The sequence below is a fragment of the Dermacentor albipictus genome, chromosome 9, assembly GCF_038994185.2.
Source record: "Dermacentor albipictus isolate Rhodes 1998 colony chromosome 9, USDA_Dalb.pri_finalv2, whole genome shotgun sequence".
Lineage (NCBI taxonomy): Eukaryota > Metazoa > Arthropoda > Arachnida > Ixodida > Ixodidae > Dermacentor > Dermacentor albipictus.
In genome coordinates, this window is record NC_091829.1 from 63508748 (window position 1) to 63521384 (window position 12637).

Sequence of the window (12637 nt, forward strand, 5' to 3'; positions counted from 1 at the left end):
ATTATGAAAAAATTATTAAAAATGACTTCCGTGAGTTGTTCGCGGGGTTGGTCGCGATGCAAAGTTTTCTCTTGATGCACGTTCCTTCGAAAGCTTTCCATGTTTGCACCTCACTGGCCGTCTGTCGTTACAATTTGCGTCTTAATACACGTGTCTTCGTTGTTCGGCTTTAGTCTGGTCGTAGCTGCGCGTATGCATAGTCGTACGCGCGAGAAACAACGAAATATTCCATTTGTATATATTATGTTCTAAGGGGAAAGAAAGAGAGAAGGAAAGAAAGAAAAACAGAAACAGAGAATCCAATATAAAAATTACTACATCGTATGCTTAACGACTGGGCGCGAGGTATGTCGTACGGTGAGCGGAGTTTATTTACGAAACGTGCTCTGGGTAACCAATAAGCACTCGTAGAGCGATGAGGCTTGTCGGCGTAATCCTAAAAAAAATGATCCAAACAATCAGCATCATCGTCAGCCTCCTGGTTATTTTTACTACCGGACGAATGCCTCATGTGCTAGCCGTTCTGGAATGCGCTTCCTGTTTTTTGGAACGCACTTTTTGAGTCTAATTGACCACCGGTGATGAGCCGTACGCATTACGCGGCCCTGTCCGTGGAATTTTTTTTTCCTCGCAATGCAAGCTTGAACGCCGGCTATTACAGCTTGCTCCCTACTCCATACCGTTCTCTTTGTCTATTAACGTTACGCCGGTCATTTCTCGTTCAATCGCTCGTTGCGCAGTCCTCAACTTACAAGTCTGCGACTGCGCATCGGCAACTGCCGCAGTCACTTATATTTTATTGTATTTTACACTTCTATGATGCTTCATTTTCCTAAAAGGAGTGTTCAGAAACGTAACCAAATCTAAGGGCACGAGGAGAAAAGTCCACAGAAGCTACTTGGCACGGCTGCGTACTCGCTATATTTGCGAGTTTTATTATTGACCGCAGTATAACCTTCGAAAGACGGAATACGAGAAAAAGAAGTTTTAATTGGGCCGTACATAATTGAATCCACACCAGAATGAAACAGTGCATTGTACGCTTACCCGTATACGAGCATCGCAGAGCTCCCATGAAATGTAGTATGAGTGCCTAAGCATTCAGAAAAAGCCACTTTTCCACAGTTACGTGCTTCGGAAGCTTTTTTTGGTCCGGCGTATAGGTTACCGAAATGGGGGTGGAAAACGTTACATTACCTATGCGTCCCTGGTAGATTGTAGCTAATCATCTTTCTACATCATGCGTCCCAGCGCATCACTCTGTTTTCTTAATATATAGTTGTAATGAAGAAAAATCGAGCGCTGGGTTTCCCCTGGCGAGATGCATAGAGAGCATCTCGCTTGAATTTGGCACCCGTGATACCATGAGATAGCATACAGGCGTGTATGGCGTCGTAGCCTGATCTTAAATTCACGTACTCTGTACGTGACGCTTGCATGCGGTTACAAGGATGCATCACCGGTGGTGAGAGGGCACCGGTTATCATTCCCAAATCTAATGTACGCACATAGACACGAACACTCATAGAAGCGGAAGGGAGGATGGTCACCACGGTTAGCTTCATTAGTAAATCACTACACGCGTGACTGCGGAAGACGTGGGTTCGACTCACACCTGAACCACGTTGTCCAGACACTCGTCCAGGTTCATTTCCCGCTATCTTAATTTTATCTTCATTTCTAACGAAGATAGGCATGACCTTCGCCGATCTTTCCTTTGGATTCCTTGTGTCTGAGCTTCGTGTGGCTGTGACTAGCAAGAAATCGAACAAAGGATACGAGGATCCGCACATTCGTTTCGCTCTTCATAAACACGAATTTCCTTTACACGCGTCCCCAGCTTTCTGGACTCGCTCAGTTGGTGGGTTGGCGTGAAACGCGGAAAAGGCGCGAGTCACTCACTTTTCTTCAGGAACGCCATGTGGACTCCGATGCCGACGACCACCATGGTGGAGAAGACGATGAGCAGCAGGACGCAGTACTTCGGTACGATGTTTCCGGCGGACCTGAAAGCGGAGGTCGAGTTTCACTCGCTGATCCCCCTCCCCCTCCCCCCCCTTAAGAAAAAAAAAGCAACGCTTCATTCTGAGTCAATCAAAAAATCCCGCCGCGTGAACACGCTCAACTAGGAAACCTTCCGTCGTCGTCCCATTGCAGAGGGATGTGAAAAGCAAATGACGTTGTCCTCATTGCCGTCGAAAAAAATGGAGACGGCTTGGGGGCTAACCAGGCACGACATTTCGTGCCCGGCTGAGGTGGCGGCAGCAATAGGGGATAGTGCTTACCTAATTGCAAGATTGCAAAAGACTTAGGTGTATTGCAACGAAAAATCTATGTTAGATGAATGAAACGTTCGAGAAAAAAAAAAGCAAAAAAAATCTAGCACAACGAATACGTGGGCAGATCCGCGGATCTGCGAATGTAAAAAACTCTACTCTACCACCTGCACTAATCGACGCAAATGGGTTATTAAAATTTCGGTTGAGATTACCCGCTCACTGAAAGAATACTTAAGCGAAATGTAGGGTATGTCAAGAAGTATCGTTTGCTACGCCGCGTAATATGGCGTGCGCATCTTCGGACGAGACAAACGGTTCACAGAAAGATAAAGGCTGAACTAAAAGGTAATAGAGTGGGTGAAAAAGGAAAGCGTCAGCGCTGCAGGTCGCGTTCCGACGAAGGAACTTGTATTAAATAGAAAGCTTGAACCGGTTGCTCAACGGCAGTGGCATCCTGCTGCAGAGAAGGAGGTTGCAGTTTCAGTACTACTCCCCCCCCCCCCCCCCCCCACGCGCCGGTCTTATTGTGATGTGCGACAAAACACACATAAAGAAAAAAAAAACAAAAACAGAAATGGAGAAACTGTAACGACTACGATGCAACGAAAACGAGCGCATGAAAATGGTTGCATTACAATGACCGTATGACGAGGACGCAAAGACGATGATGATATAACAACTCGGGCATATGTGCGATTTAACGATGGCCGCTCGATAAGGAGGCAATGACGAAGAAGAAAACAAAGGGACGGCGGCAATGGAATGAGGACGAGTTCAGCACGCGCCGGTCTCTTTGTGATGCGCGACAAAACGCACAAAAAAAACAGAAAATAGAGGGGCTCGCATGCTTAGGTACATGTGTATACGGTAAAGCGTTAAAGAACCACAAGCGCATCTGCCGTACGTTTCAATGGGGATAAAACGGACGTTCTATACAGGACGCAATAGGAAGGACACAGGACAGCTTTTATTTAACAGGTCCAGAGAAAAGTCCACGCGCAGACAACTATAACAATTCAGCGTAAAATATGCATAATGTGCGCACACTGCGCATATTTAAGCCGCCATGCGAGGCGCAGTTTAGAAGAGTACGATATCCGCTCTTGTTGCGCAGTTAGCGGCCCGTAATCTTTAAAACTTTGCAATTCAGCAATTTTCGTCAAATCTTGTTTTTCAAGAGCATAACCACGGTTCTACACGTATACCAAGCCATGTTATTTTATTCCTATTTAATTGCAGGTACGTTTATATTAGATTATTTAGGACATGCTTGAATCCATTCTTAAAGCGATTTTCGACAAACGTTTGATTAGAGAAATGGACTTTGCAAGCGGCAGTAGTCATGCGCCGAATATTTCATCAAACTAGTTGTTCAAATCAGGTACGAACACAATAACGCAGGTTAACCGTGTGTCATCACAACGGGTATCCCGTTCGTAATACTTAACGGTGGTTGCTGAACACCGATCCTGGATATGACCGACCCCATGCTGGATCTCGTCATTCCGGAGCGTATCATAGGCGCTTCCGACAATTTTCCTGTCGATTCCATGGCCCCGTCCGTGCGCCAGGTAGAGTGAGCTGCGAGGTGAAAACGCAGACAGAATAATGAGGTGGCGATAACGATGGCCGCTATCCACGAATCGATCGACGCAATGTGAGATAATCTCTTGCAATGGTATTATCTTGCTCGCCTGTGCGAATACGATTGCTGTAACCATCACAGCGTGCTGCTAGTACTGCCATGTAAGTGCACAGCTTTCTAAAGACCACGCAAGGTGCCATAAAACAGAAGAAAAGCTAAGCATTATAATCAAAAAAGAAAATAAAAAGAAAAAGAAGAGAACAGTATATGTACGAGGTGAAATGCATGCGAAAAAAGAATGAAGCTAAAGTGCAGATTCATTATATATATGCCCTGGGGAGATTACTTGCTCGCAGCTGCTGCACGTCCACTCAGAACACTACGTCATTTTCTCCGAACAGCAGCAGCCTATTCCTTGTTAGCGCTTGCCCATACATAAGCACGCAAACGGCCGAGTTGTCTCCCTGTCATTTGGCTTTTGTTCCGACAGCCAAGACTGCTTGGAACGACATCTGTGTGTCTCAGGTGCCCGAATCAAGCGTGCCGATGTTCAAGATGCCCGCAACGCTTCTTCAAGCTTTGTCCGCGAGCCGTCTGCACGATTAGTGCACGCTGCACTCCTTTCATGTAGAAGTAAATACCTGCCATTATTATTTTTCTGGTGGAAGTGCATCAAGCAAGTGCAATGATTCTTGATTAGTTAAAATAAATTCAGAGAGGGCATGGCGAAAATTGGCAATACAAACGACTACTGCTACAGTTGCGGCGTATTAAACGCGGCTGGCCTCTTGCACCAAGGCAAGGCGACGTCTGCTGGTAGTCTTGCATTCACGGAAGGTGGCTGCAAGGCGATCACGTTACCGCTGACCAGCCATGCTCCCTGCAATATGATAGGCACTTCATGATTCTCATTTGGTTGGTTGCCTGGGTGCCACACACCGCTGCGAATCCGCATCTGCTGTAGCCGGCATGCTGATGTTGAAGCGAGACTGCCGCCAAGGGGCCTAGAATTAGGGCACCGTCTAAAGCTTTATTTCCATTCTGCTTCTTAGTCACCGCCAAGCTCGCACTTGACACCATCCACAGACTCCGCCACGAATATTACTAGATTGAACTGTGGTGCTGCGATTGTTGAGATACCGTTGAGATATTGTTGAGCACCTTCGTGTGTGTCTCGAGATGTTCTTGTGGCGTTATTTAGTACGCTTTATCTTAGTGGGGTTGAAGAGTAATATGCAGAAAAGAAAGATAATGATCAACAGCCTGGCAAGGGAACGAGAGTTCAGGATCACCAGTCAGCCTCTAGAGTCTGTGAAGCAGTACGTTTACCGAGGTCAGTTACTCACAGTGGAGCCCGATCACGAGAAGAAACTTTACAGAAGAATAAAAATGGGCTTGGTGCGCCCACGGCATTGTGAGATCCTGACTGGAAGCTTACCATTATCATTGAAAATAAAGGTCTCCAATCAGTGCATCCTACAGGGGCTAACATACGGGGCAGAAACTTGGAGACTGACAAAAAAAGCTCGTGAACAAGTTAAGGACCGCACAAAGAGTGATGGAACGAATAATATTAGGCGTAACGATAAGACAGAGGAAGAGAGTGGTGTGGATCAGAGAGCAAATGGAGATAGCCGACATTCTTGTTGACATTAACCCCCGTATGCAGAAATGCAACTTAAGTCGAAGCCCATGCTTGACTTAATTTAGATGACGCCAGGCGTTGACGTGCCCAAAGACGCTCACTGCGTTTCCTTCGGCGCGTTCCCAATAGGCGTCACTCAGATCAAGTCAAGCATGGGCTTGAACTTAAGTTGCATTTCTGCATACGGTGGTAAGAGAAAAAAATGGAGTTGGGCAGGCCAGGTAATGCGTAGGATAGATAACCGGTGGACCATTAGAGTTACACAATGGGCGTCAAGAGAAGGGAAGTGCCGTCGAGGATGTCAGATGACTAGGTGGGGTGAGGAAATTAAGAAATTCATAGGCGCTAAATGAATCGGTTGGCTCAGGACAGGGATAATGGGAAATCGCAGGGAGAGGCCTTCGTCCTGCAGTGGATATAAAATAGGCTGCTGCTGATGATGATATTTCGAAATTTCCAAGAATATTTCTAAAAAAATTATGAAGACAATATTATTACAGAGTGATCGAGATATGGATGAACTCGAGGTTTGGCAGAGCTACGAAGATGACGATGAGGAGGCTTGCGCGTAGGCCGGATCTGACATCATCTCTTGCCCTAGCTTTCTTTGTGAATATTTTGTAAATATATCCTTCGCCTACATCTCGCTTCCGTCCCAATGTTTTGATGCACATGCATAATGATTGCGAATTTTCGCGCTTCTAACGCAATATTTTGCTTAGAATAATTGATTTGCAAATACACATGGTCGTTTCAAGTCACGAGGACGAAGTTGAAGTCTCCCAAAACAGCCACAATTTTTTTTTGTTTTTGCAAACCCTATTTGCAGCTTGTGTAACCATATATGCAGCTCCCGCGGACACAAGTGCCAGAGTTCACTACGGCAATATTTTGTAGGGAATTATGTTCAACCCTACTCCACGCACCTTTCTCTGCCGCAGAACTCTCTCCTGCTCTTCTTCGTCATGCGCTCTTTTGATCTTGAAAGTTAGCGGGACGCCCTGCGCCAAGACAGCCCACCCTGCAGGCCACCCCGGACCACCTGTAAGAAAGCGGCCCGAAAGTTAAGCCGTATTAACGTTAGCTCACTTAGGACACACCCTAATCAGCATCGATAAGCAGGAACCATCCTGGCCGCGTTTTCACCGTACGTGGAAGCTAAAAATTCTGATAGAAACGTCTCTCCCGTTGGGCTAATAGGTTAGAGCATTGTTAAGGTCTCCAACCAAGTAATTCGTTTGTAAAACCTGGTTTCTAGAAGCAACTCAGTTCCTTCCTAAGAAGTAAGGGGTTGTAACGGTGCGTAAGTACTGAATGTCCTTGGCGATGAAGGGAAAGGTGTCGAGGTGGGATGTAACTTTTCTTCTCGTGTGCTTCAGCGACTGGAATGACACGGGGGAGGGGGGTGGGGGGTTTAGAAGACAGGCACATGAAGAAGGGGGTGTCGGAGGCTAGCGTCGCGCCATGGCGCCTTTTTTTTTTCTCTCTTCTTTTTTGTCATGGTGTGCAGGCCACGGACATAAGCAGTATGACGGCCAGCAGACGCTCCTTTGTGTCACAGGTTGCCACATAGGTGCCAAGCCAACTGTGGGTGAAATTTCAAAACGAGATAGGTGTAGTAAAGGAAATTTTCTACGTTCGCAAAACTTATTTCACAGTTCTTTAGATCTTTTCCCCAGGGAATGAAACCAGATAACATTGAGCGAGCAGTCCAGCTTAAGTCAACAAAAGAAAGAAAAAAAAGTTTATCTAGTCACATCAAGACCAGCTATCGAGTTCTTTTATATAACACTGCATGGCGTCAACGCGGGTGACCGCGAATCAACGGTGACATATTGCCTTATACTTCCATCACTCTGAATCACCACGAAATATAAGCGCAAGACGCAATCGTAAGGATTATTGAGAGGCCCCGCATACCTTGTAGCCGATTGGTAACAAGTTGTAACAACGAAAAGGTGATTAACATTTAACAACACTCCAGTCATCAGTAAACTCCTCAGTGGACACGCACTTTGTGCATGGTTGTTAACATTTTTAGCCTCCAACACGCATATGTCATATGATCATTACAAAGACGTCGTGAGGCCTGGTCGATGCATATAAAGTCTACTGCGCAAATGTAAAATAAAATGAGAAGAAAACAAAGCACAGCATTGATGCTGATTCCTGTCCTTCGTGGTGCGATAAGCTTTCTTGTACCCAAACACACTGCATGGAAGTGGCGGGCCCCCCAAACCATTCCAGCATTTATGCACGCACTAGTATATAAACCCTAGAATGGTTTGGAAGACTAATCACCCCCATATTGTATGTAATGAAGCACGAAGTGTTACCTTGATTATTGGGAGCACCAAGATAACTTGTGGCTCAAACGACGCTAGAAAGGAGCGTCGCAAATGGGGCCCAAGGGCTGGGAGACTCGTCTTCTTGATGGTGATGACCGGAAACCATGGCGCATACCCACTAAAAGGTGTAGGCAAAGAATTGAGCGTCGCCGGCTAAAATGCACAAACGGGTCAGACGTTGAAAGATAAATGAATGAAACAAAAAAAGAGCAGCAATTAAGGAGCGTGATTGCACTCTAGTGATGCAATTTCTGCGCAACATTTCAAAGGAGCAAGGACGAACAAGTTATTATTCTAAAATGAGACAGAGGAGAAAGCAAATAGAAGAGCAATAACGTCAACAATTTAGGCGGGAAAAAAATAAAACTTTTTTTTTCGGAATAGGTGGATACTGCCCCGTTCTGAGATGAATAGAAGTTGGCTGCTCGCCATCACTCTCGCACTGCCTATTTCGAGCGGCAGGAGGTGTCTGCCAATAAAAAAAAAAAAAAAAAACGTTCTTGCGTGGCAGTACAACGTTGTCAAGCCCTTTCAGAACATATACGACCTCGCTCTGTGAGCTCCTTTCTGCTGAGTAGCCACTTTAAGTGGCGTGTTTAAGGTTCCGTTACAGGCCACCGTGATTTTCGACCAGCCACTGCAAGCTAAGCGAGGGCTATCCGAATGAATCGCAGTTGCCGGTGCTATCTTTCTCATCCGGTTATCTGCTTTGACCTCTCTAGCTCGGACCCACCAAAAACCTTCCCCACTTCTGCTCGCTTTTCGTACCCTGTCAGCCAATCGGAAAAGAAAAACTAGCGAATGTAGGCAGTACTATTTACTTCAAACGTAAAAAAACGTGAAATCATATAAGCGAGGAGAGCGTTTCGTTGGGATGCTCAAACAACGCTTCGGGTCACCGCCTGATGCTTCCGTCCGCGGTTACGTAAATTTGACGTCCGGAGATAGGAATAAAATGAGAATGAAAGTAGTGTTACAGTAGGCGGCCCTGGAAGTGTGCATATAAAGGATATTCGTGGAACCACGACAGCGCAGCCTCTAGAGCGTCACCTCCACCGATCGAATTTTACGGAATTTTTCTACGCGGTAGGTAGAGTAAGTGTTGATATTTTGATAAGAATGACAGATCAGATTTTGCCTTCAAATAGAATATACATTCGAAACCTGGCTTCAGTGATAAATTCTCTTGTTGTAAGTACAGAAATCAATGGTCCCGCAAGAGAAACCATCGCCAATTGAAATTTACATACGAAAGGAAAAAAAAATTATGGGGTTTTACTTGCCAAAACCATTTTCTGATTATGAGGCACGCCGTAGTGGAGGACTCCGGAAATTTTGACCTCCTGGGGTTCTTTAACGTGCACCTAAATCTAAGTACACGGGTGTTTTAGCATCTTGCCACCATCGAAATGCGGCCGCCGTGGCCGGGATTCGATCCCGCGATCTCGTGCTCAGCAGCCCAACACCATAGGCACTGAGCAACCACGGCGGGTATATATGAAAGCAGCATACAAAGAAAGAAAACGCTTAGAAAACTCATTTAGAGAACTTGAGCTATCACTTACCTGGCCAAAGCATCAATGATATCTATTATGTCATTTCTGTATGTGAAATTATGTTACCTCAATATTCCTAACTATATATATATATATATATATATATATATTTAGGCTTCAAAATCACATCAGTGCACTTACACGCTCTACTATTCACATTCAGTCCTGTTTTAATTCTCTACATACTGGAAACCGCCTGCTTCTTGGCCAACCCCCATGGTGGGTATGCGCCAGTGCCTCGAAGACGAGACGACACGAAGAAGACGAAGAAGAAGAAGCTGGCCATCGCAGAAGCATATCCTATCGTATCCTATCCATCAAGCTGGTTTTACCGTCGTCTCCGGCATTATGCGTGAGTTTCCTTTTTTTCACGTCATGCTAATCCATTAACTTTTTCCAGAGGGTGAACGAATGCTTTTAGCCTTGCTTCTGTACATTACGCGTATTAATTCTTGAGTGAGGATTCTGCCAGGCGCCTGTAGTGAGGGCAGGATTGTCGCGTGGACATTTCAGCAAACCTGTTTTATTCCTGAGAACTCTAATCGAAATATGTGGTGCGTCATTAGAAATCATTTAAAAAAGGGTATGCCAGATTTGTGTTTAAACAAGGAAGTTCTTTTCCTGTTCTTTGGTTGAAATGAATAAAAAAAAGGGAACGTTCCGTGCAACAGATTTATCAACATGACAACGGTGCAGTAAACTGTACAGTGAGTGAAGTCGGAATGAAAAATTTAATTGTGCGATGTAACGGCCCGCAATTCCAGGGCAGATGATGAGGGACGTTGCATAGGGGAGGGCTTCGAATTTCAGCCCCATTGGTTTTTATTGCGAAAGCAATACTGCTCGCACTTTCGGCCCATCGGTGGTCGTGGCGCCTCCTTACACAGCTGCGCGTCACGTGACCGTGTGACGTCACGCCAGACCGAGAGACGGGGCCCCAGCTCGCGGCATCGATGGTGGAGGCGAAGCCTTGTGCGCCGCTGCTGCGGCGCTACCGAGAGAGGGCGCTCGCTGGTGTGACGTCACGCTAGGAGGATAAATGGGGCTACAGCTCGGCTCCTCGCAGTGGTCGGCGCGCTGCCTTGCGCCATGTCGGATGGTGTATAGCCGTAAGTTTAACAAAGGGCAACCATGTCCACACCATCAGCCGAACCAAAGCGCAGCCAAGGGTATTGCTTTCGCAATCTTCCAGGATTAACCAAGCTAAGCCTTCAGCCAATTTTTTTAACCGGCAACATCTTTAACGGTACACGAACGCCTCTTTTTGTTTGCATGTCGACCGCATGTAATTGTGGCCACCACGAGTGGGAATCGAACCCGTATCCTTGTGCTTAAAGACACAAGGCCACTACCACTGAGTAACCACGACGGGTGAAGTTCCGACATAAAAATCTGCAGAAATCCATGTTTGAACACCGATTACGCGCTTCCTTTGAAATTGGCCAATGCGTAGCATCGGTGTAGTCTGAAACGCGAACCGAGCAATTCTAAGAGGAACAATTCCTTCTTGTAACCACAATTGTTGTGTACGGTGTGAAGAACTTGCTTTAGGTCCTGAGGGATCACTCTGAGATTGATGCGCGCTGCTACCCCCCCCCTTCACACATAATATATATATATATATATGCTAGTAGGCGAGGACTTCACCAGCGAGCGAGGACGCCGCATATCTGTCACGCAACACGGGTATCGTTCAGTGGAACGCCGGAACACTTTGATGCGTTCCGGTGCGCTTTCATCGGAACGCTGGTTGCGTTCGATGCAACGCCACGACCTCCAGGACTGACAGTTTGCCTACACTCTAAGAATAGTTTACACCCTTTGGAGTGCCCCTTCTGCCGCACAATAATAATCGTCATCTGCCTTGATGCGTTTCCTTTTTTTAACGCTGCGAGCCCGGTACTTTCCAGTAACTAACGGCAGGCGCGTTATCAGGAAATGCTATTATGCTGATAACGCGCCTGCCGTTCGTTACTGGAAAGTACCGGGCTCGCAGCGTTAAAAAACAGGAAACGCATCAAGGCAGATGACGATTATCGTTGTGTGGCAGAAGGGGCACTCCAAAGGGTGTAAACTGTTCTTAGATTGTATGGTTTTATTATTAGATCAGAATGGGCAACAGTAGGCTTCACTAGAATGAAAAAAAAGCACTGTGCAAGGTATGCAAACTGCCTTTCTTTTGGCACTGTCTACGTAAGCGCTTGGTTTGGTAAGGGTTTTGGTAATGAGGCTAGTAAACTTAGATTTCGGCCAGGCGTCGCAGCAATGGCCTTAGGTCAAAAGGTGTTCATAAACGAAGGAGGCCCTTCGCAAGAAGCCTCGATAATAACTATCACTGAGCTTTACTTCTGTGCAGGAGGCGCAGTCCGTTCAAGTGATGGCTTTGGGCGGTCAGGTAAGTGTTACAAGCATAATGGGTGTCATTAACAGTTAAACTTGGCGATCAATGCTTGGACAATGCTTTAATTTTCGACGTTGTACTACCTTATTACTTTGTCAGCCGTTCGTGCAATGATTTTATAAGAGGAAGACATAGTTTAGCGGCTCCTACTAAACACGTAGAAACAGAGATTATCTCGCTCGCCATGTACTGCATTAAATTTGATCAGCTTTTTCACATTTACTAACAAAACTAAGATTTAGCGACAATACCGGCTACGTTTTTATATCTAGGGCAGCGTTCTTTAAAGTAAAATTTCTGTAAATAAAGAAAATTAAGAATATTGAGGTATCACATATACAGCTCCGTAACTCGGCCATAAATCGATATCACACTACCATAAACTTTATCTTTTGGGACAAGTAAACAAAAAAGACATATTGTAGATAGCTCTGAAATATATCCCTAATCTGTTACCAGGACTTCTGAGAAGGTTGTGCATTGTCAGAATCGTCAGCAGAATTGTCAAACTCATTTTCATTGAGGAGAAGTGCCGTCAAGCCAGTTGAAAAAGAAAAATAATTTCAATTTCTTTAGAAAGCGAGTTTCTAGCGACATTTTTTCGCTGTACGATGATGTTGACATTGATCGCAAATGAGCACAGCCTAAATGAAGTCACTGAGAAAGAGTGTAGTATCGGGCTTCTGGCATTTTCTTGCTGGCTAAACGTTTAGTCTTGGTGTAACCATCTCCTCTAAAAATTTCAAGTAAGTTGTAAACTTGTATATCCTCTTTATACACTTTATAGGCTTTCAAAAACCCACTTTATACAACTGCGATATTA

The 12637-nt window shown here is 45.5% G+C and overlaps 2 protein-coding genes across 10 annotated transcripts in view; one reads left to right on the forward strand and one right to left on the reverse strand.

Annotated features, from left to right (window-relative positions):
• The window catches only part of LOC139050060 (uncharacterized), a 54697-nt gene that overhangs the window by 27477 nt on the left and 14583 nt on the right, over positions 1 to 12637 (reverse strand). For 4 of the 5 annotated variants that reach the window (XR_011508757.1, XM_070526235.1, XM_070526234.1 and 1 more), the window contains exons 2-5: positions 7846 to 7975; positions 6436 to 6551; positions 3728 to 3860; positions 1903 to 2006 (exon numbers count right to left, since the gene is read on the reverse strand). Coding sequence is in view for 4 of the 5 variants with exons in the window: in XM_070526235.1 (XP_070382336.1) it covers positions 1903 to 2006; positions 3728 to 3831 (208 nt within the window). In the remaining variant the exon portion in view is untranslated. The remainder of the gene's footprint in view (positions 1 to 1902; positions 2007 to 3727; positions 3861 to 6435; positions 6552 to 7845; positions 7976 to 12637) is intronic. The other variant, XM_070526233.1, reaches the window with a different exon arrangement.
• LOC139050057 (uncharacterized) overlaps positions 9675 to 12637 on the forward strand; it is a 45078-nt gene continuing 42115 nt past the window's right edge. For 2 of the 5 annotated variants that reach the window (XM_070526226.1, XM_070526230.1), the window contains exons 1-2: positions 9675 to 9765; positions 11770 to 11808. In XM_070526226.1, the coding sequence (XP_070382327.1) occupies positions 9762 to 9765; positions 11770 to 11808 (43 nt within the window). In that variant the 5' untranslated portion in view covers positions 9675 to 9761. Of the gene's footprint in view, positions 9766 to 11458; positions 11573 to 11769; positions 11809 to 12637 lie in introns of those variants that run through there. The other 3 variants (XM_070526227.1, XM_070526228.1, XM_070526229.1) reach the window with 2 other exon arrangements.